This window comes from Opisthorchis viverrini (assembly GCF_000715545.1).
Source record: "Opisthorchis viverrini unplaced genomic scaffold scaffold2831, whole genome shotgun sequence".
Taxonomy (NCBI): domain Eukaryota; kingdom Metazoa; phylum Platyhelminthes; class Trematoda; order Opisthorchiida; family Opisthorchiidae; genus Opisthorchis; species Opisthorchis viverrini.
Genome location: NW_008752420.1, coordinates 21,545 through 47,451, shown reverse-complemented (window position 1 = coordinate 47,451; position 25,907 = coordinate 21,545). Strand labels below are relative to the sequence as shown.

At 44.0% G+C, this 25,907-nt stretch overlaps 1 protein-coding gene across 1 annotated transcript in view; it reads left to right on the top strand.

Moving 5' to 3' along the window:
- Nucleotides 1-864: 864 nt before the first annotated feature.
- The window catches only part of T265_15702 (hypothetical protein), a gene marked incomplete at both ends in the record, with an annotated part of 34,131 nt that continues 9,088 nt past the window's right edge, over nt 865-25,907 (top strand). Inside the window, 2 exons of the mRNA XM_009178977.1 lie at nt 865-901; nt 13,102-13,149. Coding sequence (XP_009177241.1) covers nt 865-901; nt 13,102-13,149 — 85 coding nt within the window. The remainder of the gene's footprint in view (nt 902-13,101; nt 13,150-25,907) is intronic.

The following is a 25,907-nucleotide window of genomic DNA, read 5'->3' as shown; positions in this document are numbered from 1 at the left end:
CAAAGACGTGGAGAGCATTCATTTTATCGCACGCTAGACAAATCACTAAGTCTTCGTGAGTAGCACTCACACAGGAAGATAGTACATGACTGAGCCTCCCAACTGCGAGTCGGAAATAGCCTATCGATTTTTTCGGCTGCTTCGAACCCAACCAGAAGAGAAAGGTTATACGCCAACCTTTAGTCACATTTTCTGTGGTCATTGTTTTTCAGAAGTGGAATGGACAAGGCTTGAAAGAGAAACTAATAAGTGTGAGCGTCTTGTACGACTCAGATGACGTGAGCTTTGAGTCAGCACCAAAACGGCTAAGAGCAACTGTTTTTCACGGAAAACGCTCATTTTCAAAAGATGCCCAGGGTTTGAGAAAACTATTAATATGACATGACAAGTCACTATGAGCGTGAAGCTGTTGAAGAGGAAATAAATGGCTCGCATCGGTTGGTTGCGCTCTCCCCCAAATCTAACAGGAATTGAGCTGAGTGACTACACGTGAATTCAGCAACATTCTTTGATGAGAACTGTGGCCAGATATAAAAACCATTCACACGGAAACAGGCTTTGGCCTAGTCAATCATAAACCCTCTAATTACTAACCCGTCTGCGTCAGTGTGTGGGAATTGATATAAGTTCTGGAAATTGAAGTTGCCAGCACCAATTCCGACAGACGTTTTGAATTTGTCGCCAGATTTGCACGACCTTCAGTTAAAAAGCAACCGAATCATCAAGACAACGGAAGGCAGACACAATATTTCAAATAATGTTGTGTGGTGTAATAACTGTAGCAATATCGAATTAGCTACCACCGTTGGTTTTTCGTTGTCTTTTACACCAAATCCTGCAACTTTCTTGATTTTTTCTACAGTAATGAAACTGTACACCAGCCCAAGGTTGGCGACACCTGGTAGGTTTTACCGACTTTCTGTTTTGATGTGAATCCTGTTTTATGTGTGTGCGCTGATCTTCAGACAATCAGAAAACGACTGGGTAGACAATGGTGCGTTTGACAAATGTGGTTTTCAGCATCCATAGGAGTGCAAATACTTGGTCATCTACTGACCGGAAGCACTTTTGCATTGCCGCGTCAGTGGCACGGGTGGTTTTACTGGTAGATTCGACCGTTTGAAGGACAAATCAGCCTGTAACCATTATCACGTAACACAAATGAGGAGATTCCACCGATTCCTTTAAATACACAGCTACCAGTGAGAGGAAGAAGGCCTTCGCTGCGTTGCTATCTATTAGAAAACGCCAAGTGAAGAGTTGCAGACCATTGCACAGGGAAGAAAATCTCTCACATGCTCCCTGAACGCGTCTTCCTGAACTTTCATGGAAATTCATTGACTGCTGCTCAAGCGCAAGCAAATGAGACTCCACAAGTTCCGTAATAGATCTCCTTTTCCAGAGACGCGACGCGGATTTACGAGGAAACATACTACTCACATGCCCCATCAGTAGTACCCACCGTTACACCAGAAGTCAGAGGAACAATTCAACGCTAACTGGGTCCATCTGGACAACCACAAGGTTTTGAACAACAAAATACTCACAAAGAAAATGAAGTGTCAAACTAAAAACTGGAAGAACCCCTGAGTGGCACCTCGTGACCACGGCGAATATCATCCGCTGTTCTGCACAGATGAGGCAAGCCGTGCCAACCATTGTTGTTGTTCCTACATTGTTGTTCCTACATTCGGCCGTCGTTCGGGTCCGCCTTGTTTCACCCCTTTCACTACCTGGTAGTGCGAGCACTCAGTTAGCCAACTAGTCCTTCAACACATCAGAAATAACGACCAGCTTATTAAGAAAACGAATCAGCATTTCCCTGCATGTCCAATGTGACCAGCCATTCGCTTTAAGTTACATAATCCATCTTTGAGTTCCGGCTGGTGGGAACGAATTTCGCAAGAAGACCAAAACACAACCCAGTGTAGTAGTTCGGAAAGTTATGTGTATATTCCAGTTCGCTTCAATCAGACACTTGTGCTCTTACGCAATTCGTGAATTCAGTTTACTACAGTCCTGCCAGGGAACGGTGCGTACTATGGCAGATCAGGATGAGCGTGTTTTCCCAATAACTGTGCAAAATTAAAGTATTTGACAGGTATATATTCCTCATTAAAATGTAGGAGGATTCTGATGGTCCGCTGCAACTGTTTACTGTCCTGACTTTCAATTCAGTATTGGACAGTTTGTGGGATCGGGATTGCCCCAGGTCAACCACATACTCGCGGGTAAACAGCTAAACACCTTTTACCCGTCAGATGGTTGAGCAACTTTTCGCTGAAAGCATTTGGTTGCACTTGGTGGGCCATGCAAAGGAAGATTAAACTGCAAAAATCTGAGTTATTGTCATAAGTAGATTGGTCAGTAATATGGAGACCACAATGATCAGGTGTCCCTCGTGGAGCCAGTCAAGCGTGACAAAACTACTGAGGCTTTACTTACAGAAGCCACAGGGGCTACCGGAAACTGGCGGCTCTAAAGTAAGTTGTCGACCTCATGTAGTTGCTTGCTTTAGGGTCGGCTGCATTTCAGAATGAAACCTATTCAGCTTTCCATCAAAATCAACCTGAAATCGGTTCGTATGCTACCGGTGTAGATGTTCGGCAAAACAGGTAGGATTATTTTGCTTCCTGTGTAGTTCCGCACAAGAAATTCACCGAGTCTATGTTAGACTTAGATTTTGCAGTCAGTCTTCGTTGGCAAGGCTGTTCATGTGTTAACATAACTACCTTGTCTGCTGCGTTCATCCGCATTCAGCCCCACGTGAGTCCTAACTGATTGCATAATGAACCCATATATTGTCTTTACAGTTTTTTTCGAATTGCTAGCGAGTATGTTTAGGAACTTAAGATCAGGAATAACTTCTTCAGGAAAATGCTTATCAAAAGCGAAAACTGAAAACTGTTGGCTTTTAGTATGCTGAATATGTCTACAAATCCTAGGATGAGTGAGTTTGAAAGACGAGGCGATTAAAGATTGTGCCTGAACTACTTATGCTTTGTCAGTAGGACAAAAAAACAAACTCCCACTGGGGGATTCACCTCGCAAGGGAAGTCATTGATGGAAAAGAGCTAGGTAGTTTACAGCTGTTTCACCTTCAATGGGAATCATCCGTGTTGATTTCATGAAGTTGAATGGGAAATTCGGGCGCAGAACCTCCTGGCTAGTAGACGAAGACTAAACAAGTGTGCAACTAATTTGCGACCAATTCATTGGAAACTCTCTTTCCTCGTATTATAGAGTTGAGTGTGGTGCACTTTTCAGCTGACACATATGCGAAGTAGATTTTGTTGGCCTGTCAGACACTTCTTTAAGTACGACGAATTCATGATGAATGGGCAGTAGATCAGTAGAGGGAACTGAAATACAACAGGGAAGAAAGAATGTGTAATGTTCCGTTGGCTAAACTATGCTTTTTTGTTATGTCGGATGGAATGTCTAGGCAACTTCGTTTCACCTCAAATAGAGGTAACATCATGGTTTCTTTTCGGAGTGCAGTGTGGAGGTGCGTGTCCGGTTATCCATTTTCTCAGCTAAGCTACAGAACACGGGTTTTTGTCGGTGGCGGATAGCTGTGGTTTATGAAATCCAAGAACAGATTCACCCAGTTTGAGCATTGTTCTTCAACGGCTAGAACAGCCATACTGCTTGTTTGTTTTCGCTCAGACTGTTCAAAAACAGCTTTTTCCAAGACTTTCTGGTGCCTCATTATAGACTGTCACTATGTGACTCGTAAATTCGCTGGATTTTCCGTCAACACCGTTGAAACTGGTCAGTGGTCTAATACTGGTTCGCCAATTTGCGGTTCGTCACTTGGTTGTTTTATTTGTTGGTATCTGATCAGGTTACTGTCAATATTTTCGCAAACGACTTGCATGGGTTTCCTGGAATTGTGAGATGCATGTAGCTGACTAAGATGTGACGAGTGGCCAGCTCCAGGAATCCCATATGATTAACTCACTCTGACCAGTGGCTAAGTTGGTTTGTAGAATGGGGTTTCACACACCGATACATAATGAAGAGCACTTGTAGCCACAACTAGCCATCTGATAACCTCACAAAATCTGTAAGCGTACGTTTACGACGGGAGCTGGTGGCACACATGCGCTGTCCAGTAAGTTAAGAAGCATTATAACGTTTTTAAAAAAGTATTTCTTCCACGCTCACTGATAGCGCAGTTCCCGTCTCGAACATTATCGGCGTTTCCCTTTGTTCAATGATTACAGCTAACACGTGCTTGGATACGAGTAAGCTCTAGTTTGCAAGCCACACACGACAGGTTTTCCACAGCGAGCTTCTTATCTTATTTCAGTGACGCCACATGTTTAATTACCAAAGAGCTGTTTGGCAGGTGTGACCGGTGCCACGAGTTATCCCAATTGCTTCGTAAGCTCATTAGTCAGTCTTAGTGTTTTATGTCAGTCTAACCGCCATGTGCAGTACTGGGCTTCAAACCTTCAAGTTTGTCACAAGTCAAACACATCATACGATCCATTCTACTCATTCCACACTCAGCAACTGAGTGTCAGTACCGGGACTGTTGCAAGAGGGCACCCAGGAATTATGCACATCAGAGACTCCTCTGCAAACGTGCAACATGCTCGATGGATTCGTCACCCAAATTCTGGAGGTAAACTGGAGGATAGTGTTTACCTAACGAGGGTCTGAATCCACACAACAAATGTTTCAAAAATGCTGATGAATTTTCTCTTCACCAAGGTAATGTCGACATTCCGAACCTTGAATTATCAACCCTGGGAGAATAGTCCTCTTTGAGTTTTGTTGTGATCGGAACTCATTAGACTGACGGAGCAACATTCGAACATCGGATACTCAGGTTCAAAACCCACACTCTGTACTTTCAAAACAAGTGATAACTTGTTCGCACGGAATATACAAATTCGAATGTTCCTAACCATGCTTGGCGCATGAATCGAAAAGCGATAATTCTTCCGGGATGGTTCAAAATTACTCTGAGTCCTCACAGTTGATTCCATATACCTATCTGCTAGCTAGTGGTCGGACTCCTAAACCATTCTCACGCGTACAACAAATGTATCAAGATGCACTTAAATGATGTGAAAGTTTAATGATCCTAAAATAAGGAGAACAAATTTGAATTTCGTAGTGTACTACTCATAGGTTTGCAGAAATTTCGTCGTGTGAGTAGTGCCTTACGAATATACATTTATGGCGATATCTCGAAGGTCGTCGCGACTGAAAAATGAGGCGGCCTGGTGCAGCACATTCAGTTGCACATTCAGTCACAAATGAGAGATTTAGGTGGGGTCCACGTGAGTCTCTCGAAAAATCAAGTAGTTTGCCAGGTGAGTGTATTTCGCTAAATTTGAAGTTCTTCCAAAAGTGGAGAAAACTCAGGGATTACAAGAAACTGACGTGGGGCGAGTTTCTCTCTTGAAAAGTTTGTTAAGGTCATTGATAATCAAGGAGGCTGTTTACAACAGACACGAGTTTTCTGATTTTAAAAGTAGCCTTCCAGATGAAGGGCTGATTGTGTTAATTTTACATCAGTTGATTAGTTATGAATTATGTATCGAGGGTACCTTTCTCGCAGGTGTTATATTTTCGGTTGTCTGAGGAGATATAGCCAGGCACTGCATGCAATTACACAAGTGCTACTGGCTGCGTGAATGTACGGTCGCCGCCAGTTTCATTAAACGTCGATGAGCTCACTCCAGGAATCCTTATTCAGGAAAGCGGCACCTGTCAGCCCACCAGAGTGTACTGGTCGCCACGCAAACGGCATTTCGCCTGTTGGTGGTTTCCACTGAGCGCAAGACTCAGCAGAAAGGTTCCGCGAAACAGATGGTATTCTGACCACCCTGGTTGTGGTGGTCGATCTTCTGTGCTGCAATACTGACTGGGGCTCAGTTTCTAAGGTCCAACCATCCCAGAAGACCCAAGGGGATCACTAAGATAAGGAACAGTGAAAAGTTGTTTTAAGAGGCTATGCTTTGTGACAGGAGTGTGAAGATAGTAAAGCCTCCCTTCAGGTGACCAGAGTGTTCATTTTCACGGAAGCAACGATGTTGTGTTTCACCGAGGAAAGGCAGGTTGAAAAGGACTGATTCGAAAAACCGCAAACTTAGTGGTTGATCGTGAACGTCTACGCATTCGTTAAAACGGTCAAAATGCTGTGAAAACAAAAGATTCTAAAAAGACACTTCTGCCTGGCAAAATAAACCAAAATGGAACCTTGCTAAGCTCAAGGGATCCTTTTCACATTGCCGTTGTCAGTGTGTGTGATATAATTCGAGCTCATGGGAGACCCAGAGACGCAAAGAACAAAAACTTCCAGTCATTAATTTATCTTGACAAGCTCTACCAGATGTGGCGTTCTTATGAAAACACTCAGTCATTTTCTACCTCATATCCCTGCAATCTACAGTTGACTGTGAGTTGCACGTCTTATTCTTCAGTCATATCGCAGCTTGTTATTGGACATTTTGGCCATGTTGGCCTGCGATTTTCTTCTGCCAGAACTCCTAGACCATTCCAAAAATTGTGAGGAGCTTACTAGCTTCTTTTAAACATTGAATCTTGGAGCCTTCAGATGAATTCCTTCAGATGGCCTGCGATTTTCTTCTGCCAGAACTCCTAGCTTCTTTTAAACACTGGATCTTGGGGCCTTCAGATGGATTCCTTCTGATGAATTTCTCCGCAATTTTTCGTGATTACGACCTGGTGGGGAAATCTGTAACAATGTCGGTTGACGATATTCATAACAAAACAGTGTTGTATACGCCCGAGCTAATCAACCGTCACGCTGATCAATGTGATTGGTCAATTATTTTTAATTTCTCTCCGTTGATTGGTGTTTTCTTTTCAGCAACGGTAAATTTATTCATATTGGTTTTGGTGGGTGTGCACAAAAGTTTGGTTGTAGACCAATGATCCCGTTCAACTTCGTCGGGTGCATGCTGAGCTATAAAGTCCCGACTAGAGGGCACCACAGAGAATTGGTGTCTGGTTGTTTATTACGTACGACAATCAACTCCCACTGTCACCAACCAAACTGTTAAGTTCGACTATTCTACATCTTACTGTATGTGTGGTGTTATATCTACCTGCTGTCCCCGCTCCAGTGCCTAGTGCCGGAAAAAGAACTAAACGTCAAGGAACACAACAGTCATATTGCGAACAAGCGAGTGCGCTAGTGAGTGAGAAAGTACAACGGTCGCGCGCTAGTTTATTGAGGGACGCTGTCTCAGGTTGGTCCAACGCTGTGTTGTGCGCTTTGGCTTCAATTCAGGCCTGTCTGCTCGGCATCTAGTGGAGTTCAGGATCTTAGTAGATTCCGGGCTTTCTGTACTGACTTTCAGGCATCTGACCTTCCTGCTGGGTGAATTCATCTGCGGTTGTTGTGATGCGTGATTGGGGATTGAATTCTGATCAAATGAGCATTTGCCTCCTGAATCCCAAATATAGATAGCTGGTACATACTAATTTTTGATCGAATCCCCGGTCCAATAATCGAGTGATAGGCGTCCAATCAACACAAGACACAGATGAATTCTACTCACAAAGTAAACGACTATACAGAGTAACATTAGGTATCAATTTTGGCCATGCCATGTACGCTCAACATGACCGCTTTGGTTTTATTGATTGATCACGTGGCTTTGAACCTACATAACTACACTGTATTAAGTCTTGTTAACTGATGGGGTGTTAGTAGCACGAGCGCCCGGCACAACGACGGAGTTGAACCCCAGGCAGGGTAAGTCAAACACAGTTGGTCAGCCCAAATGAGGATAACACCCGACTTCAGTACATCTGGACTTGGTTTAACCATATTGGTTGTACTGTATTAATATTAATCTGCGTAAAACTTTTACGAATTCCACATTATTCGCCACGCCGTCGAATCAGAAAAGCTTAGTGTCAGTAATCAGATGAACTAGGCGTCCTTTGTAGGTTCAGGTGTTTTTGTCAAACAGCTTACTTGCCTTGTTAATGTAGTAACTAGTCCTGTCAAACTGATAGTCAATTATCATCTTGTTAAACCCGGTGAGATACATCTTACGTGACGCGCGAATTCCGGTACTACCCGTTGGCAGAATGCAATTAAAACGGGGTAAAACCTGATAGAGTTTGTCTAATTTAGACAGTACGGCAAGGAGAATAGAGATGACAGAATTAGCCTATAGGTAAATCGTTCACTTGAGGTAGCGTCGTTTATATGAAGTGTTTTGTTTCACACGTTTAGCTGATTGCGTTTTGATGATGGTAAATTGTATTGAGTTCAATTTACCTACGAACTCCAAATCACGACGTTATTTACCTTTGTAAATGTTTAAAACTGGGTGTTCTGTAACCGTTCAACCTCTTCTTATCTGTTTTTATAAAATCGTGTAAATTTTTTCTATAAATTTAATTCGACAATGATTATTGTATTATCCAAATTTATTGAATTCCTCAAGGACCAAAAGAGGTTGTTTTAATTTTAAAGTTCCCGCTTTTATACTGATAGTTGGCTTCGTTGTGGGCTGCACTCTAGGTGTAATTTTAGCGGGTGTTTTTCGTGGTATGACTCGACGGGAAATCTCAGTCGCTATGTATAAACTTTGTATAGATGACATAGTGATGTTTACAACCCATGCGGCGGCAACTTAGCACATTTCTGTAACTTGAATTCAATGGACTCAAGTTTCGATTAACCAATAAGGCAAAAAGGCAGCATTTTTTGAACATTTCACTCAACAGGAACGCACTGCCGCAAAGCAGCGGGTAAAGTCTGAAATTCCCGGGATTTGCGTGGATCGTTTATGACCTTGTGAGGTCCGTGTTCATTAAGGTAATCTGCAAGTGCACTGAAGACTGTCTAATGTGAGAGTAGTACGTAAAGCTTTCCCAAGTCCGCAGATGGCCAGAAAGGTTTGTTAGCCTTCATAAACGAGACTGTCCAATGCGTATAATGTAACTTCTTCGTAATAAAACAGTCGATTCACCTTCATAAAGGAAACTACTCATAAGGTTGCTGAAAACTCTTCGACAACTCGCGACCGGTTTTGCCCTTCTTGGTGCTCATCATGTAGGTGCAGTCCCCGAGTGTCCGCCAAACTTATGAGCCTACATGAGCACCTATATGAGCACCAAGAAGGGCGAAACCGGTTGTGGGCTGTCGAATAGTTTTCAGCAACCTTGTGAGTAGTCTCCTTTGTGAAAATATACTGCGATATCTCGAATATCGTGCCAACTGAATCATGAGGCGGCCTGTGTTCAGCACTTTCAGTTGTAGAATATCATAAACGAGGGATTCAGCGGAGTCCCTCGTGAAAACCAAATTGATTTGCAAATGAGTGTATTTCTCGAAGATCGATTTACCTCTTTAGTGTTCTTCAGAAAAGGTCGTTATTACAGGACAAGTTGAGACGACCTCCATTCAACACTACGACGGGCACATTCGGCTTCCAGGGTGTGTATGCACGTAAACCAATTGGTCCGATTTTCCTAAACGCGGTGCGAGCACTCATTCTTTCTTAGATCTCATTTATCAATGCGCATTGACAAGTACACACGTGGCCGAGTCTATGAGCCCGTGAGCGTTTGATACTTAGAGTATTTAACGTGCAACGCGAACCGTAACAAAACAATCGGCAATAAAAGTCGATAGCCAGATACATTGTGGTGCGAACTACGATCCAAACGGGCAAAAATGTTGATCCAAACGCTTCATATACGATATGAGCACGTGATACATCACAGTTTATCTAGTTGTAGCCGAAGCAACTTTGATTGGACGTGTGCAGCCTAATTCGTGATCGATTAGTTCGGGACGTGACCGTTGGGTCATTTGCATGTCTTCAATGAGCTTCAATGAGCCCTTTTTCATCGTTTTTTCGACCCGTACGGGACCAGCGTGTATTGCCAAACTATTTGTATTAACTATGAGCTCCAAGCGAAACTTCCATCATGAAGTGTCATGTAACCGCCTGGATAAGGCCTCATCAGCCTTACCGATTTCTTCCGCGATTTATGCGTATTCGAGACAAGAGAAAGTGTCAAGAAGACGCTTTTCGAAACAACACTGACTGAGATCGCATTCGATAGTTAAAGGCATCAAACGCCCCACATAACGTTTGGACTTGGTCAACTATGTGACATGCAGTAATCGATTTGTCGCTGTTGAGATCTAACTTTATTTGATGATAGCGTGCATCTCTACTGCTTCCAGACTACCTTAGAAAAATTAATTTGTGCAAAATACAGTGATGGATTTTCGACCTTCAAGTAATGCGCAATCTTGTTTCCAACTAAACTGCCCGTGTTTTTATAGCAAGCTGTCCCATTACGACGAAAAACATCACGTGCTTGTTTGTGTTTTTTTTAACTTCAGACGACATATACAGAAAAAATTGAGTTGCAAGTTGAACTAGTATCGCAAATACACTCATTTGCAAATCACTTTGGTTTTTCACGAATGACTTAACTGAATCTCAAGTAGAACATAAGGTTGACGGAAACTCGGGGACTGCGCCTACCTGATGAGCCTCAAGAAGGGCGAAACCGGAAGTGGGCTGTCGAACAGTTTTCAGCAACCTTATGAGTGGTTTTCTTTACGAGAATAGTATCGCAAATGTTTAAAACAAACTTGCCTTGTTTAATGCATACATATAAACGCATATAATAGATATTTATTTGTATATCGACCACCAGGGCTAATCACAGTCATTCTGCCACGTGCTACCTTCCTCTAGAACAGAATTTGGCAGTTTGTCTATCGCGAATGAAACGTAATCATCGTCTTTGTCAGAATCAAGTTTCTTGCTGTGTTTCCAGCCAATTCTGAGTCGCATTTGTCGCTTGTAAATTGCGAGCCACTGCAGTATCGTCTCAAAAAGGGAACTCGATGAAATTTGTGGATGTTTTCATGTTGTTGAAATAATTAGTCTTCATTCACAACTTCGTCGGATTATTTTACTCTGTCCAGGCACATAACCGTAGGCTGGGCTGATCCAACAGCTCGTAAAAATGGTAGAAGTGTGCGGGAATTAGGGATAATTTCGATCGACATATAAGTTGCAGCCCTCCATGGAATGACCCGTCTTCTCAAATGCAATCATTTAGATGTATACAAGCCTTGCAAATGTGTGGTCGGTTATCCCCCGTTGTACACAACCACCTCTTTAGTAACACTGAAGCTTTAACTGAAACCACTCTGTGCTGAAAAGACAAAATGCACGAGACAACCATTTTACTTGATTGGACTAGCGAAAGTAATGAAGGTCTTGGCTGCGAAGTCATCTATTAGCAAACATGAACTAAGCAGTTACGAGCTTTTGGACAGGAAAGTAAACGTCGCATATGCACATGGTCTTTGAAAACTGAACTTTCTCACGCGTCTGCTTGAACATTCATGGATATTCGCTGACTATCTCGCAACTGTGAACGAACGCTGCAAAGCAGTTCCTTTAATTTCCTCAAGAAACTGCACCTTCCCTCAGATGCGGAGCGGAGCTTGGCCACTAACCATAGATTACTCGCATGATTCATCAGTGGTATCCTTACGTTACACCAGGAGTAAACGAGAGGCAATAATTATTCAGTTTGGATTATTCTAAGTGTTCTCACCAAACTTCCCCACACTTTACGACGGTAAGGGTGTGAGGATATTGCCCCGACATGATATTACAATCCCATGCGGAGGACGGTTTTCATCCCCCAAAAGACAACTTGATATCTTTGGTATGACAGGACAAAAAGTATGGGAAATATGTTTTGTTTTCCACCCAAACTATCCACACAGCAAGAAACACTCCTCAAAATTTCACAGTTCTGATTGGATGCTCGAAATAGACTTTGGCAAATTTGTCGGTAGAATAGCCCACTGCGTAAGGGTGAGGGGTTCATCTTCTAGGATGGCACCAGTATTCATCTAAACATTTGAGGAAAGAGCATGTAATAGAGAACGTCAAGAAAATACAATCCTGTCGGACGAAAAGGTTAAAGAGCACAAAGCATCAACAAAGTCAATCAACTTGATGCTATTCCATTCATTGTTGCCTACTTAACTCGGAAAATTTGGAGCATTGGCAGGACTATCGGGCCTAAGATTTTAAAGCGGAGATTTCATGATCGAGCTTATCTCGCGCATTCTCTTAGGCAACTGTCAACTGCAGACTGTTTCCACGCTCGTTAATTGCATTTACTTTTAAAATATATTTTTTTTCCAAGTTGCACTGTACTTTGCAACTGCCAGACATAACCCAGCACACGAAGAAATGGGTTTAATCGTTCAGATAACGTGGGAATGATTTGTGAATGGAAATCGCCGGTTAAAATCGGTTCACGTCTTCGTTTCCCGCAACGGAAGATTTGTCTGCTCCTTTTTACTGGTGGGAGAACTACTTTTAAATCCCAGTTGACGATTCTCATGATTTTATATGATGCACTGCCGAACTCGTTATTCGGAGTCAGTGATTAGTGCCAAACACTATATTATCCTGCATGCCTGTTTGGGTGTCATTCGACGGACAAATGTCGTACCAAATATTGTTGACACTCACTGATCTTTAAGGAGAATCGTTCTCTGTTAAGGATCTGTACAAAGGATTCCATACATTTGGGTAGATTTTCTACGCTTTCACGGAGACTAGTTAGAGGCAGAACCATCGAGACGGATTGGTTAGAGCATTAACTTACTGACTGAAAGTACCTTGGATCGAACCCGCTCTCCGCATTTCGACTGCTCCTGTGGGGGTTTGGACAACATGGAATTATCTCGGCCCTCGTAGGGCAAGGCAAGGGCGCTACAGCTGCGCCATTTTTAACACCTTTTCAGAGCACTCAAGGTCTCCATTTGGAGGCAATCAGCGTGCCTTATATTAATGCGATTCGCTATATTGATGGTGTGCCACCCTAATGCAAACTGAAGATCGTTTCTAGTCAGCTAATCAATACAGTAACACTTTTCACGTTATTTCAAGACGCAAAAGAGCCGCTGATATTCAACACTGTAAAATTTTATTCCGTCATTGGGAAGATGTTAAAGTTTAGCTTTATGGTGTGTATCATGAGGACAACTGGGTGTTATCCTAATGTATCATATATTGTTGCTGTTTCTGCAAATTACAGATGAAAATCGAATCGCAGAACTGGCCGAGACAGATCGTCGTGAAAGACGTAAGTGAGATTTGAGGGGTGTATCCAAAGACAACCTTTATTTGAACGCGGAAAAAACGGTCTTCTCAAAACCTTTGTTTGGTAAACCGAGCAAATTCAATTCTAATCGGACCCGGGTAATTGACTGAAACGTAACATCCGAATTATGAGTTCAAGTCGACAGCTTGCTCTTGAGTTTGGTTGTCAGTCGTTCAAAAACCTGGCGCGAAAGCCGGACGCATGTTAGTTATCGGATTTTGATTGCGAATTCTGATACAATGATGCGTAATGAGACGAGCATAAGAACAACCGGAATGTAAGGCGGTGGTTTTCAAATTTCACCGAATTGCTTTGCTCTGACATTTAGCAAAAACATTTATGGAGTTGTAAACTGTAAGTGAAACGAAGCAGGCTCTTATAGGCTTGACTGGGACTGAGCTACTCCGTTGCTAGGGTGTGTGTTCGTCAGCATCTAACGGCTTAGTGATTCCGTGCAGTCGAGGTTACTGCCGCAAGCTGTCTGTTTTCTCAGCCCAACTAACCTAACAGCAGAATGCAGCCAGCCACTTTAGGTCCCGTTTATCTGACAGCGCGAGTTCTCCCGCTCGCATCGGTTACACCACTGACCGATAGGTAAAGCACTAGTCTCTTGACACTGAAAAACACCGCAGGCAAACATATCGGCCCGATGATTATAAAAATTCCACTGCAAGGAGTTAGCGTTTTTATTCGAAGTCTCCTAATACGCACGAAATAGCTTGGTTGCTGAATTTGCAGTTCATATTCCACTCAAGGTGTTACGTAATCAACGCAATAAATAGGCTTATCGTTCATGTCTTCTTTCAACAGAAGTATGAAAGCACTTATTCCTCTCCGGTGGGTAATTGAGAACTAGGCCACGTGATCCACTTGGTTACTTGAAAACCGTGGTAAAGCCTGCTTGCGCAAATACTCAAAACTAATCCCGGCACCTGAAGCACACAGTGCTGATGTCCTCCTGGGGAACATGAATTTCAAAGCACCTGATATGACATATGCGAGCATGTCGAATAAGTACATAGAGTGAAACAGGACGTATCTTACTAGCAACCTGGTGACTACGTGATTACGTGTTAAGATAATCCACACAGGTGTATCAAAATATATTTCGCCAGATATCTTGCCAACAAAAAATGCGCGCCTATTCTCTGACTGCTCGTCATAACGGACGAGAACATTAGCAGTCCCCCAAAATTGTCATCAACTATTTCTTTTGTTCGCGAACAGCAATAATATACCTTTCGTTTTATTTGCACCCCCCAAGACTCTGAAGGTCAAATTGGCCCCTGAATTAATCGTAATCACCTCCACTCCAGTTCCATCACGAAATCCTGATACGACGCCGGCGGACGGTGCTGGCACGTGATGAGCCACCAAAGCACCACCCTTCCGTTTCACCGTTTAGCGGCAGCTAGCTAAAGTGGTGTGGCGAAATCTTCTTATTAGTTATCAGAGGCATGTGAATGCACGTGGTTAGTTATCATTATTATTGCCCAGAACCTGCATCATTTATCGTTTAGATTGGAGTGTGCAATGAATTTTACCAGTCCTTTTGTGGAAGTCACAGCATTTAACAACTGTTGGCGCGACGTGCGGTTAATCAATAGTGAATTTTAGGATCATACACATGATGCATAGCGAGATGCGGTCGAATCGACTCCATCACTGAGCGTGCATTTTCCTTCATGCTACATGCAACTGAGCCTCTCATTTCGGGAAAACACAGAATGTAACAACGAAATGAGCGCTCTCAAAGTCTCGTAAACAGTGGACAACATCAGCACCACGTTCATACTTCCAACTGTAACCGGCTCCTGTTGTCAGCTTCTTGTTGGACGGGTGTGCCTAAACGGGCTAGAATGCACACAGTGACAGAGTTCTTGTACAACTGGCGACAGACATCAATCGAGGAAATATTCATTCTGAAAATGACCAATAATCGAGAAGTGACTAAACATGGGTTCGCATGTATCTGCATGTGTACACGTGTGGATAGGTCGATGCGTACGTGGGTGGGCCCATGCATGCGCACGCGTGTGCTTAGATTGTACGCAGCAGTGGACGAGAGAACGCGAGTATAGCGGGTATAGGGTTCAACTCGTTCAGTATTCATCGCCCTCTTTTGGATTTTGTTCAGGAGCAGGGGTTATGGCGAATCGACCTCAAGATGGCGAAGTATTGGACTTGGTTTGCACTGGTCAGATGGGCAGTGCATAACCGTGGCTATGCAGGAATGTGAACTACGGACATCTGGAAAGCGTCGTAACAATGTGACCACCACTCAATCAACGCACACCCGATAGACCTGGATTATCACCTTTGATTCGTGCCTATCCGCACCTGAAACCCACCTCAAAATCGAAACCAAGGTAGTCAGTTTTACCAGCTTAGCATCACGACGCGGTCATTGGAAATGGGTGGGCAGTCAGTAAGACTTAAGAAGACACCCTATCTTCGACCTGACAAACTTTGACTTTTGGTTATTCCCAATTCCCACAATTTCAGGAGAGGCGCTCCAACATCGATAACGACAAATCGAGGTTGAGTGACCTTTTAGGTAGTACGATAAAATGTCTATAACTGAGAGATTCCCTGAAGAACAAACCCAATGGCAGACGAATTTAGTCTTAAATAGAGACCTGGCTGAATCCCAGACGAATCGCTTGTCTATTCTACTCTATACCTGCCTGATGAGCCCCAAGAAGGGCGAAATCACTCTTGAATTGTAGAGGATTTTTCAGTAGCTTCCAGAACAGCGTCTCCTGTCAAGACAACTTACTTTGACATATTCTGAATATTGTACCAACTGAAAGATTATGTAATGTGTTCCTTCAACGACGTTATTGAGTACACAAACACACATACCCATGGGGAATCAAACTTGACGACGAGAAGTTTGTGGTAATCGAAGTATACAGCCAAACGGATTACCAGTATATTCATACCACTGAACGAGACAGTGATTTACTTCTCAACAACTGGTGCCGACGCCCACTCAGTGCCGTGAAATAATATCTCTGCAGTTCCATTTTGGGACTTGCCCATTAATACTGCCCTCGCGAGCTTAATACACAACCGAGCCTAGAGAACTCGGTGAATAAAACCGCTAGTTGGGCAGTGGGAAGCAAGTCCACGATATTTTCCGTTGCAACTCGCAACTCCGTTGCGTTCCGGTGTTCCAAATTCACACACTTGAGGAGATTTCTGTGACGCAAAAATTCTCATTGTGACGGTTTCGACAACCTTACAGCTAATTTCATAATTGAATTTATCATAATAAAAGCCATCTTGGTCATATGTTCACAACCTCTGTGTTCTGAACTGTGCTTACAGTCCACAACAAACGTACATCAGACATAGTGGATTCGGACGCTCAGTAACATTGCGGATAGGGAATTTCCGGGTTCATAGACACTACCATCAACTAGAGATGACGAAGGGTCTCAGAGGTGGCCTTATTTTTGTTTGAGTTGGCCACGTTGTACTAGAATGTAGGGTTGATGGTGAATGCTACCGCTCCAGAAAGTTTCTATAAAAGCTTTGGCGCACTGCAATGATTCATGCCAGCTTGAGCTATCCCATTAATACAACGCAGCCTACCGACTAGGTCATACGCAGGTGGCTGTTGATCTGTTCGCCGAGCTTGGCAATTGGCTTGTAAACGTTTCGTCCCCATACGAAGAGACATCATCAGTGTGCAGTTGGATGGGTACTTCTTCCTTGCCTGCCTGCGTTTATATAGCATTCGAAGGCTACCCGTTATCTTCTTACGTGATTGGCTACTTGAAGTGTAAGGAATTTAGTGAATCTATTGCCCCGTTTGTGATTTTCGTTGCGCTGTGGTCTGTGTTCCTTTGTATTGATTGGTTATCCCGACGTCTTCCAATTTTAGTAGCTTGTTCTCTTTGGCCTTGCTTCGCATTGCGTTCCGGTCTGACGTTCTTGAGTCTGATTGGTTGCTTGTATCGCCCAATTTCCTCCACCGTGGCGGTTAGTGACCCTGCGTCCGCCGGTTGATTTGGTGATTTGGTTGGGAGCCTCCTTCAATCCAATTGATGTGTCCGTTTAAATGATGCTTCCCTGCTTCTCCTATGAGTTCCTCGTCTGGTCGCTTTTGCAGCTCTGAGCTCTGTGGTTCTGGCGTTCTCTAGCCCTTAGTGGCTGGTAAATGGGATCAATTTCGATGTGTTTTTTGATGGCTTATTCGGTGGAATACCACGCTTCCATAAATTCGCGTTCTATTTTTGTTCTTGCTTGAGCCACTATGCAAACGCCGCTCCAATCGAACTCGTGCCCTTCCTGATCTTTGTGTGCGGAGATGAGGGAGAATTGATCATGTCTTTTAGTGGCGAGCTTGTGTTCATGTTATACCTGAATATTGTACCAACCGAAAGATTATGTAATGTGTTCCTTCAACGAGGTTATTGAGTACACGATCGCACATACACATGGGGACTCAACCTTGACGCCAAGAGTTTTGTGGTAGTTGAATTATACAGCCAAACGAAATACAAGTACGTTCATGCTGTTGAGCGAGACAATTTCTGCAGCGATTTCCTTCTCAACAGCTGGAACCGATGTCTACTCAGTGCTATGAAATAATATCACTGTAGTGCGTCTTTCTCAAGTAATACTACTCATAAGTTTGCGGGAAACCCTCGACAGCCCAAGACCTCTTCAACATTTTCGGTTGAGTCGACTATACTGTTGTAGCCAAGTTGGTGTGCAAAAAGTGTATTTGGTCATGTCCGGAGAGACTAATGGCCGGCATAAAGTTACTAGGGCCGAAAAAAGTGTATTTTCAGCCATCCGCAGGTCAACGCCACAGACTTGATTTCTCCGAGCTTTTGATGCAGTTGAGGGATGTTTCGAGCGGACTGAATCACGTGTGATAGCATTTCAATGAAATTTGGTTGGTGGTTCCCCCACCAAATTTACGATAGAAATCAAATCAGAAGTGGAGTGGTTTCCCGAGGGTATTGTGTGCTGAAGGCACGCTCTAAATATTTCCCATTCTACATCCCTACCTGTCCTACAATAAGAATAAACCGTATCCAACTTCCGCATAACTTTTGCCCATCATCTCCTACTAATCTGCCTCAGGTTGAACACTCTTATCCTCACATTATTATTTATTTGTATTGAAGTTTGCAGACCGGAACTGAAGAGGTTGTTTACAAAACCCGGAATTTTCCGAACTCGAAATATACGCCGATAAATTCATACAATTTTGTTTTTCGCATCTGATTGTCTTGCACCCTGACAGTTGCTTAATACATTCTCACCCACGGCTTCAACCCGTTTTGGCATTTGATGACAAATCGTCCTACGGTCAAGCCTTCCTCATTTCGGAAGTTGCTGTAGTCAATTGGCCAAAATCCACTCAGTTGGGTTGTGTGCTCTGTTAATCTGTGGACGGGGTACAGACAGCGCAGATAAGGCCTCAGGAATCCACCGGAGAGTACATCCACGTCATCATCTTGACAAAAAACGCCTTCAAGTGAAGTATTCTTCACGAGGGTGACACTGAAGACCTGTAATAAACTAGCTGAGATTTCCGGACACTTCGACGTTTGGCGCTCTAATGCAGAAAATCGAGTTGTATAATTCATCGGTTCACCTGAGTAACCAACCAAAGAATGGAAGATAAACGACGATAATTCCACCTGAGTGGTTCTACGCAAGTCGGTCGTCTTCGGGTTTGAGGCTAGGTAGTTGGAGACTCGCAGATTAACCAGCCTTACAGGAGTATTATTTCCAACCCCGTGACCCACTGATCCCCACTCATTCGGTTACTTATCGAGCCACCGGCATGCTAAACTCATGGATCAGTTAAAGCTGCATTGGACTGGACGCAAAACGTTTACTCAATGTTGGTTTCGATTTGACGGATTTTCGTGTTTTGAGCAATGCTGAACAAATCAACGAAATTCATAAAATCACCATAATAGCCTAGACTTTAGTTACCAGTCTTCAAACAACTACACCTCAAATAACCGAGGTTTTCTAGGACACGTCCACTTTGCCGCTACATTTGTTCGCCTGGGCTTCTTGCAGCTTTGTTCCCCACTACACTACCTTCGAGCTTCTTGAAACAAGGTTTGAATTAGGAACTCTGTTTATTCATAGGCACTCGACACAATTATTTTTTCAAAGTTCCCTTCCGTCAGAATTGCTCTCATTTCTGCTCCACCATTCTGAAATCGTCCCCGCTATCATGGTACACGCAAGTAGCAATTTCATGAGTAGATGAGGTGCTAGGTGGGTTACTTCTCGAAGTTGTGGTGGAAACAGATTTCTTCGTGAAACGGGGACTTTTCTGTCCGTATGATAGAGTATACAATCTTATGAGTAGTGCATTAAAACATACATGTATCGCGACATCTCCAAAATCGTAGCAACTGATACATCAAGCTGCCTGGTGCTGCAGACTCAGTAGCCTGGAAATGAGAGATTCAGATCAGTTGCTCAAATGGGTTCCAAGTGAGCTTGCCGCAAAACCAAATTTGTTTGCAAATCAGTGTACTTTGCTGAAATGGCGTCTTCTTCTGATGTTGTCGATCCAGTGGACAATCAGACTTGTGCATGCAATTGAAACCCTCTCACAAACAACGTACTTTACTCCGAAGAACAAAGCTGCGAGAGGCACTGTCGTGAGGGACCTTGAAAATTCCGAAAGGCATTGTCGTGAAGCACAGGGAACACAGTGAATGCTAACCACAAGTTTGTATTGTACACAATGGTGGCTAATGTTGCAGTATGTGCGTGGCTTTGGCTGGCACAGTTACGTCCCGTCCACTGTGTATACACTCTGGTGTGTAAGCCGCATCGAGTGGCAGGTTAACTCATTGTACTTAATCTGAAATCTTAATGAAGAGCACGTATGGACCTTCCTACTTGACATGACTTAACATGAGGTGGACCAACTTGATGCACATGGAGCCTGTTCCAGGTGTTAGCAGTATAAACAAAGTTGATGGGGAATGTTAAGTGTGATTTCACAGATCTGACGAAGCGACCTGACTGACAAATGTGATTAAGCAGAGTTGAGCCACTACAGTACTATGACACAGCCTCTCGATAAGTAAATTTCCAAATGCCACACTTCGAACAGCAGTCCACCTTCCAACCAGGCAAACACTTACAAGTTTTAAAGGCGATAAAAAAAACAGACTTACTCAAACGGCACTTCCTTCCTGTTGTGCACCGTGATTTTCTCCACACTCGTTGTACTTGCTTTCTCTCGTTCTGGCCCTCTCCTTGTCTCAACCTAGTGTTTCTGCGTCCACCTCACGAATTTCATAGACACATGCAATCATGCAACATCTCGAAAAGAATAATATGTGGTTATTTCATGGAAATTTCGTAATCCATCGATCAGTCTAACTCACCACATCAAATTCGCCGATATCCCTACACCCCGTAATTGCTCAAATTCGAAAGTGGCTTCCACACGAGTTAAGCCTATCAAGGCAAGGAGATCTGTTACAGCGCTGAATTCAATGCAAGCAGAAGCCTATCAAGGCAAGGAGATCTGTTACAGCGCTGAATTCAGGCAATGCAAGCAGTTCAGCTCCGTGTTCCGCCTAGCCATCGGAGACCTCACATCAGCGATCTCCTCAAACTATCCACAGCACCCTCGGATGTAGAAACCGAAGGTAATATTTAATTGGGATGATACGTTGTGAGGTTGATACGCTGAATTCCACAGTGGTTGTCGTATGGGCGCTTACCACCTACGTGGAATGTCATGACAGGTAGAACTCTTCATGGATAATCGAAGCACCTGATGAATCTGGGAGTGGGCTTTTGACTGGGGGGCAAAATTTGATAGCTTGTGATCTGTGAAAACACGAAATTGTCTGCCTTCAATAAAACGGCGAATATGCCGGATTGAAGTGCAAATGGCGAGTAGCTGTCGACCGAGGCAGCCGTAGTGGGATTTTTTGGAAAATGGACAAAGTGGTTTTACTTCACCATGAACCGCCTGGCGCAGGACTGCGCCAATGGCGATGTCTAATGCATCGGCAGAAGGTGATAAATGGGCGTGAGGTTGTGTATGACATAACTTTAAACAATCAACCAGGAAAGCTTTAACTTCGCTTAACAGTGTCAGCTATATTCAGCTCCTTAAGAGGGGGGGTGCCAGCTAATAGGTTCGTAAGGGGTGTCGGATGTTTTGCAGCGCTCTGAATAAAACGGCAATAAAAATCAAACCATCCCGCCAAAAAAAGTTGAACGTGTTCAACAGAGGTGGGGAGAGAAAAATGGCGAATGTCATCCTGTTCATCGAACAGAGATGATCTCCTCACATTGACAAACCTGGTGGTGCCACACATTCAGCTAGTATCATTCCCTCGTCAGCTGTTGTTTCGCACAATCTCCCATTTGAGTGAGCTGCAAGTTTCCGTTTGTGAAGAGCCTCCTCATATTTAGCCGATACAAGCACAATCAATAACCGTATTGCCATTATATCCCAGTCCTCCTCGTGTTCCTAATCGTGATTATGAGTTGCAGTTTTCCCGTTAGCTTTTCAGTGTTCACGCGGAAATCACTCTTCTCACGGCTTACACACCAGTTTAACGTCCGCGAACACGCACTTCAACTGTTCAAAAATTCGAATGCCTTAGCTTTCAGGAAGTTGTGCAAGAGGGATTCGTTGCTCGAAATTTTATTCGAAAATCCGAGGACGGTCAAGCGGGTGGACTTGATCGTGCGCGCCTTGCAAAACCACACTAGTTCTTCTCATAAATCACCCGGTACGGTTGGTCGTTTTCTGCTTCTACGGTTTCCCCAAACATTGCAGCCAACCAAGCAGAACACGTGCTTCCATCAAAATGCATATATTTGTGAACGAAAAGACGACAAATCACTGGGATACAGAGTAGGAACGAGTTTCGCAAAAGATTTGGAGAAAGATGTGAAAAGGAGGTTTATTTATTCATTCATTTAAATGCCCGAAATTTCATACACATGGGACAGCAATTGAACGAATATCATTAGACGCCCTCACAAATGTGGATTGCTGACTTACCGCAACATTTCATATTGTACAGCTTAATCGCAGAGTTCATCAATCTGTACGAACCGCCAGTATCGTCCAACTGACAGGAATTTCCGATTATCTACAATGGCAAGTAAATTACATAGATTGCTTATGAGACAATCTCAATTTATGTCATTGGAGTAAATAAATAAATGCGATTGAGAATAGACTGAAATCGAACGTCTCCTTGATTGGCATGGAGACACAAGCAAAAAACAGGATGAGACGTGGGAGTGTTCAGTCACCCCGTCCCCAGCCCTACGGTGGGAGTTTGATGCGTGTCTCCTCGGTGTGCAAGCAAATGATGCACTGGCGAGACGGAATATATGTGATGCGGATAGGATCAACTCACCAACCAATTGAACCCAAAGCAATTAGGCTGTGATTTACATTCATCCTTGCAGAAGTCTATCCCAACACCCATGTACCAAGGCGTGCTAAGCATTGCGCTCAGATCCTGCGCTTCCCACTGAAGCCCACCCAGTAAACACTGCTCTCGGAAAAGATTCTTGCGAAGCGAAGTGGCTGGGGGTCACTTGTCATGTGTTTATAAGAGTTCAGAACTCCAAATGCATTGGACGGCGAAGTAGACAGCAGTTGATTGGTTACGGGTGACATATGGTTGTTTGTAGGCACCTGATTGGTCCGGTTGGTTCATGATGATGAGACACGAGAAAGTCGTTTCAGATATTGACAAGATTTCCAGGAAAGTTTGTGTGTGTGCGTCTATGGACCGGAGAAAATCCCACGCGAATAAGGTGCAAGTGGTAGAGTGTTCAATCAGAGGATTGCACCGACATGAGTGAACTGCGATTAGGTTTCGCAGACCACATTATGGCAACAGAATGATACACTTCACCTAGAAACTACATCGTTGCCTGTCGCTTCATTACGATTTTGGTTAAGTAGATAACACTTGAGGGCGGGAGCGAAAGCGGCGGTGGATGGGCGATATGCGATTAGTGCTATGCGCTTTATCCCAACTAGTTTCAGGCGAGTTCATCAACCTACCCCTGTTTTAAATTCGGCGTCAAGAAGCGTCTATTTTGGACAGCCGAGAGCCCCCTGCGTCTTCGTGTTTCGGGCTCATTGTTACAGCTCACATATCTGTCCAGGGAGTGGAACATCATGCGTGGTTTGACTGATTTATCGAGCTATCGATCAGAAACCGTGGACACAACCTAGCTACTAGAGAACACGGTCAACTCCCGATCCCGGGTGTGACGAAATACCGGGTTGGAGACGAATTTGAATTCGATATACTAGGTTAGGCGGTAACAAGTTGAGAAGGAGATATTACAGAAGGCTGGTATTCCGACGACAGGATGATTAACGCCTGGGGCAGACGAAAACCTGAGTTATCAAACTCTGAACAGTCCGTATCGAAAGTACAGGTTGTTTCATCGGAATGTACACTATCATCAAGTATCAACCAATCATAATCATAAGTCAGGTAATCATCATCCTAAATATTGGGAGATCTGCTAACTGGTTCCGTGAAAATATAGCGCTATTTCGGAATCGCCAAAGAAGGATGGTGAAGCAAGCTACACAAAATGTATCGTATCAGCCAATGGTGCGATCAACTGAATCTGTCTTCGCTGTCGAGTATTGTTTTCCTGGATCTTCATAAATACGGCCATATGTTACTCGGGATAATATTAGATGGTTCCGGGTCAGAACTTTAGCATTGTCACGATCATCCAGCACTGGGACCAGTGTGCCGCTGTTCAGTATTCGTTCCACTTCCGTCACACGTGTCGTCAGGAGACACTTGCTCCTAAGGCACTGCAGTTAGCACACGTCGAATCGATCTTAGCGTTCTCTCTCAGATGCCACTGGGTCCAAACTGGTAACCGGAAGTTGTGTCATCACCTTTTCCGCAGGCAAAGCTGACCATTCTTTGCATCCCATGGATTTCCTCAAAGCTCGTTGGACCGCAGTCGTTGCGCTTAAGATCCATTCTCGTTGTTGTGTAGGTCTTTGGGTATTCGAAGTGCCCGTGTTACTCTCAGATTCATGATAGTGGTCTACAATGCCTTGTGACACCGGGTGTTCTCCTGGAAGAATAACGGGATGTTTTGTAAACTCTGGCGAAACACTGTTGTCCAATCGGCCACACACACGGAAGACCGTTGAAGGATATTGGGTATAACTTGTAAATCGGTGGTTTGTTACATGGTCTTCTACTGTCTCCGTTTGCGTCGAGTTTATGGGTGGTGCTCAGCTCTGTGGGGAGAGTTTTTGCCCGACCACATTGGGATGTGGATCGAATGGTTTCGTTCAGATCATTGAGCTGTGGGGTGTTATTATCTGAGCTACTATTTCCAACTCTTGTGAGGAAGACCTAGACCTAATGAACCAAGCAACTGCTCGCTGTGGCAACACATTTGTCGGAAAGTCTGTTGTCGTGGTAGCTAAAACCATGGCGATTCTCTTCAGTTCCAGGTCCATAGGTTTGTAGTGGAGTTGCCAAATTCAGTCTTGTGTTCATCAAGCTTCGAAAATTCAGGACCTTTCATCCACCATTCCAACATCTGAGAGCGTTTCGTGTGGACGCCAGATGAGGTAAAGTCGACAAGGATTAGGTTTGTCGGAATATGTCACCTTTGAGGAGGGCTAGCATTTTCGTGCATTGGACTAACCCCATTGTCCACAATAGTTGTAAGCCTCGAACTTGTGTTAAAAATTTAGTGCAGCAAATTCATTGAGCCAGTCCAGAATTATACGTTGTCGATCCAAGCTTATAGTTGCTTCACCAGCTGGCGAATTAGTCTAACCACCGATACAGTAGCCTGAAGCTCGACGCGGGACACGGTCACTGGCTTGAGAGGCACTAGTCTTGATTCTCCCATCATAAGACTTCGATGAACTTGCTGCACCGAATCGAGAACCGACCTCGGCTGCGTCAGAGAAAACATGCAACGACTGATCGTCGATAGCAAACTATTTAGGCCTTACACATCTAGGGATAACTAATTACTCGACAATTTGGATGTCATTTCTCCATTTATTACAAGGCTCTTCACTGTCTTGATTGACTACTTCATCCCAGCTACGGTGTGGTCAGCAGAGTTCTAGTAGGAATTGTTTTGGTGGCAACAACGGGGGCACAACGTGGCCCAAGGGATCAATTGACGAGGTCATACAGGTGTGAATACCTTGCTTGGTCAATGGAGGGTCAGACATAGCTACTTTCAACTTGCAACTGTCGCTCCTGATGCACCAGTGGAGTTCCAAGTGCCTGTGCGTGTCAGGGTGTAATGAGTTCAAGGACATCAAGTCGGTAGCAAGCTCGTTGGCTGGTATTTGTCATGTGACCTCGTCGCGGTTACTTATCCGCGACGTATGTGGACAGACGGAAACCAACTTGTCTCAGCAACCTGGACAGTTGATCGACTCACCTGAGAGCCTGAGGAGCGACATCGACTGACGCTACTTGAAAGTCAGTCCCGCTGAACGATTTGCAGTTGTCGTCGGAAGTAGTTTGTCTCGAAGCAATTTTCGAACTGAAAGATGAGGATGCAGCTCCAAATGGCAGAATATCAAGCTCATAGACCTCCGGCGTTTTCTCCAGATGACCGTCGACAGGCGATAGTAAACTTGGTTGTCCAGAGTACATGCAGACGTTCAGTGGTGGTGTTCCAGACTCCGCCGAATAATCAAATACGATTCTCCAATTCCCCGGTTTGTG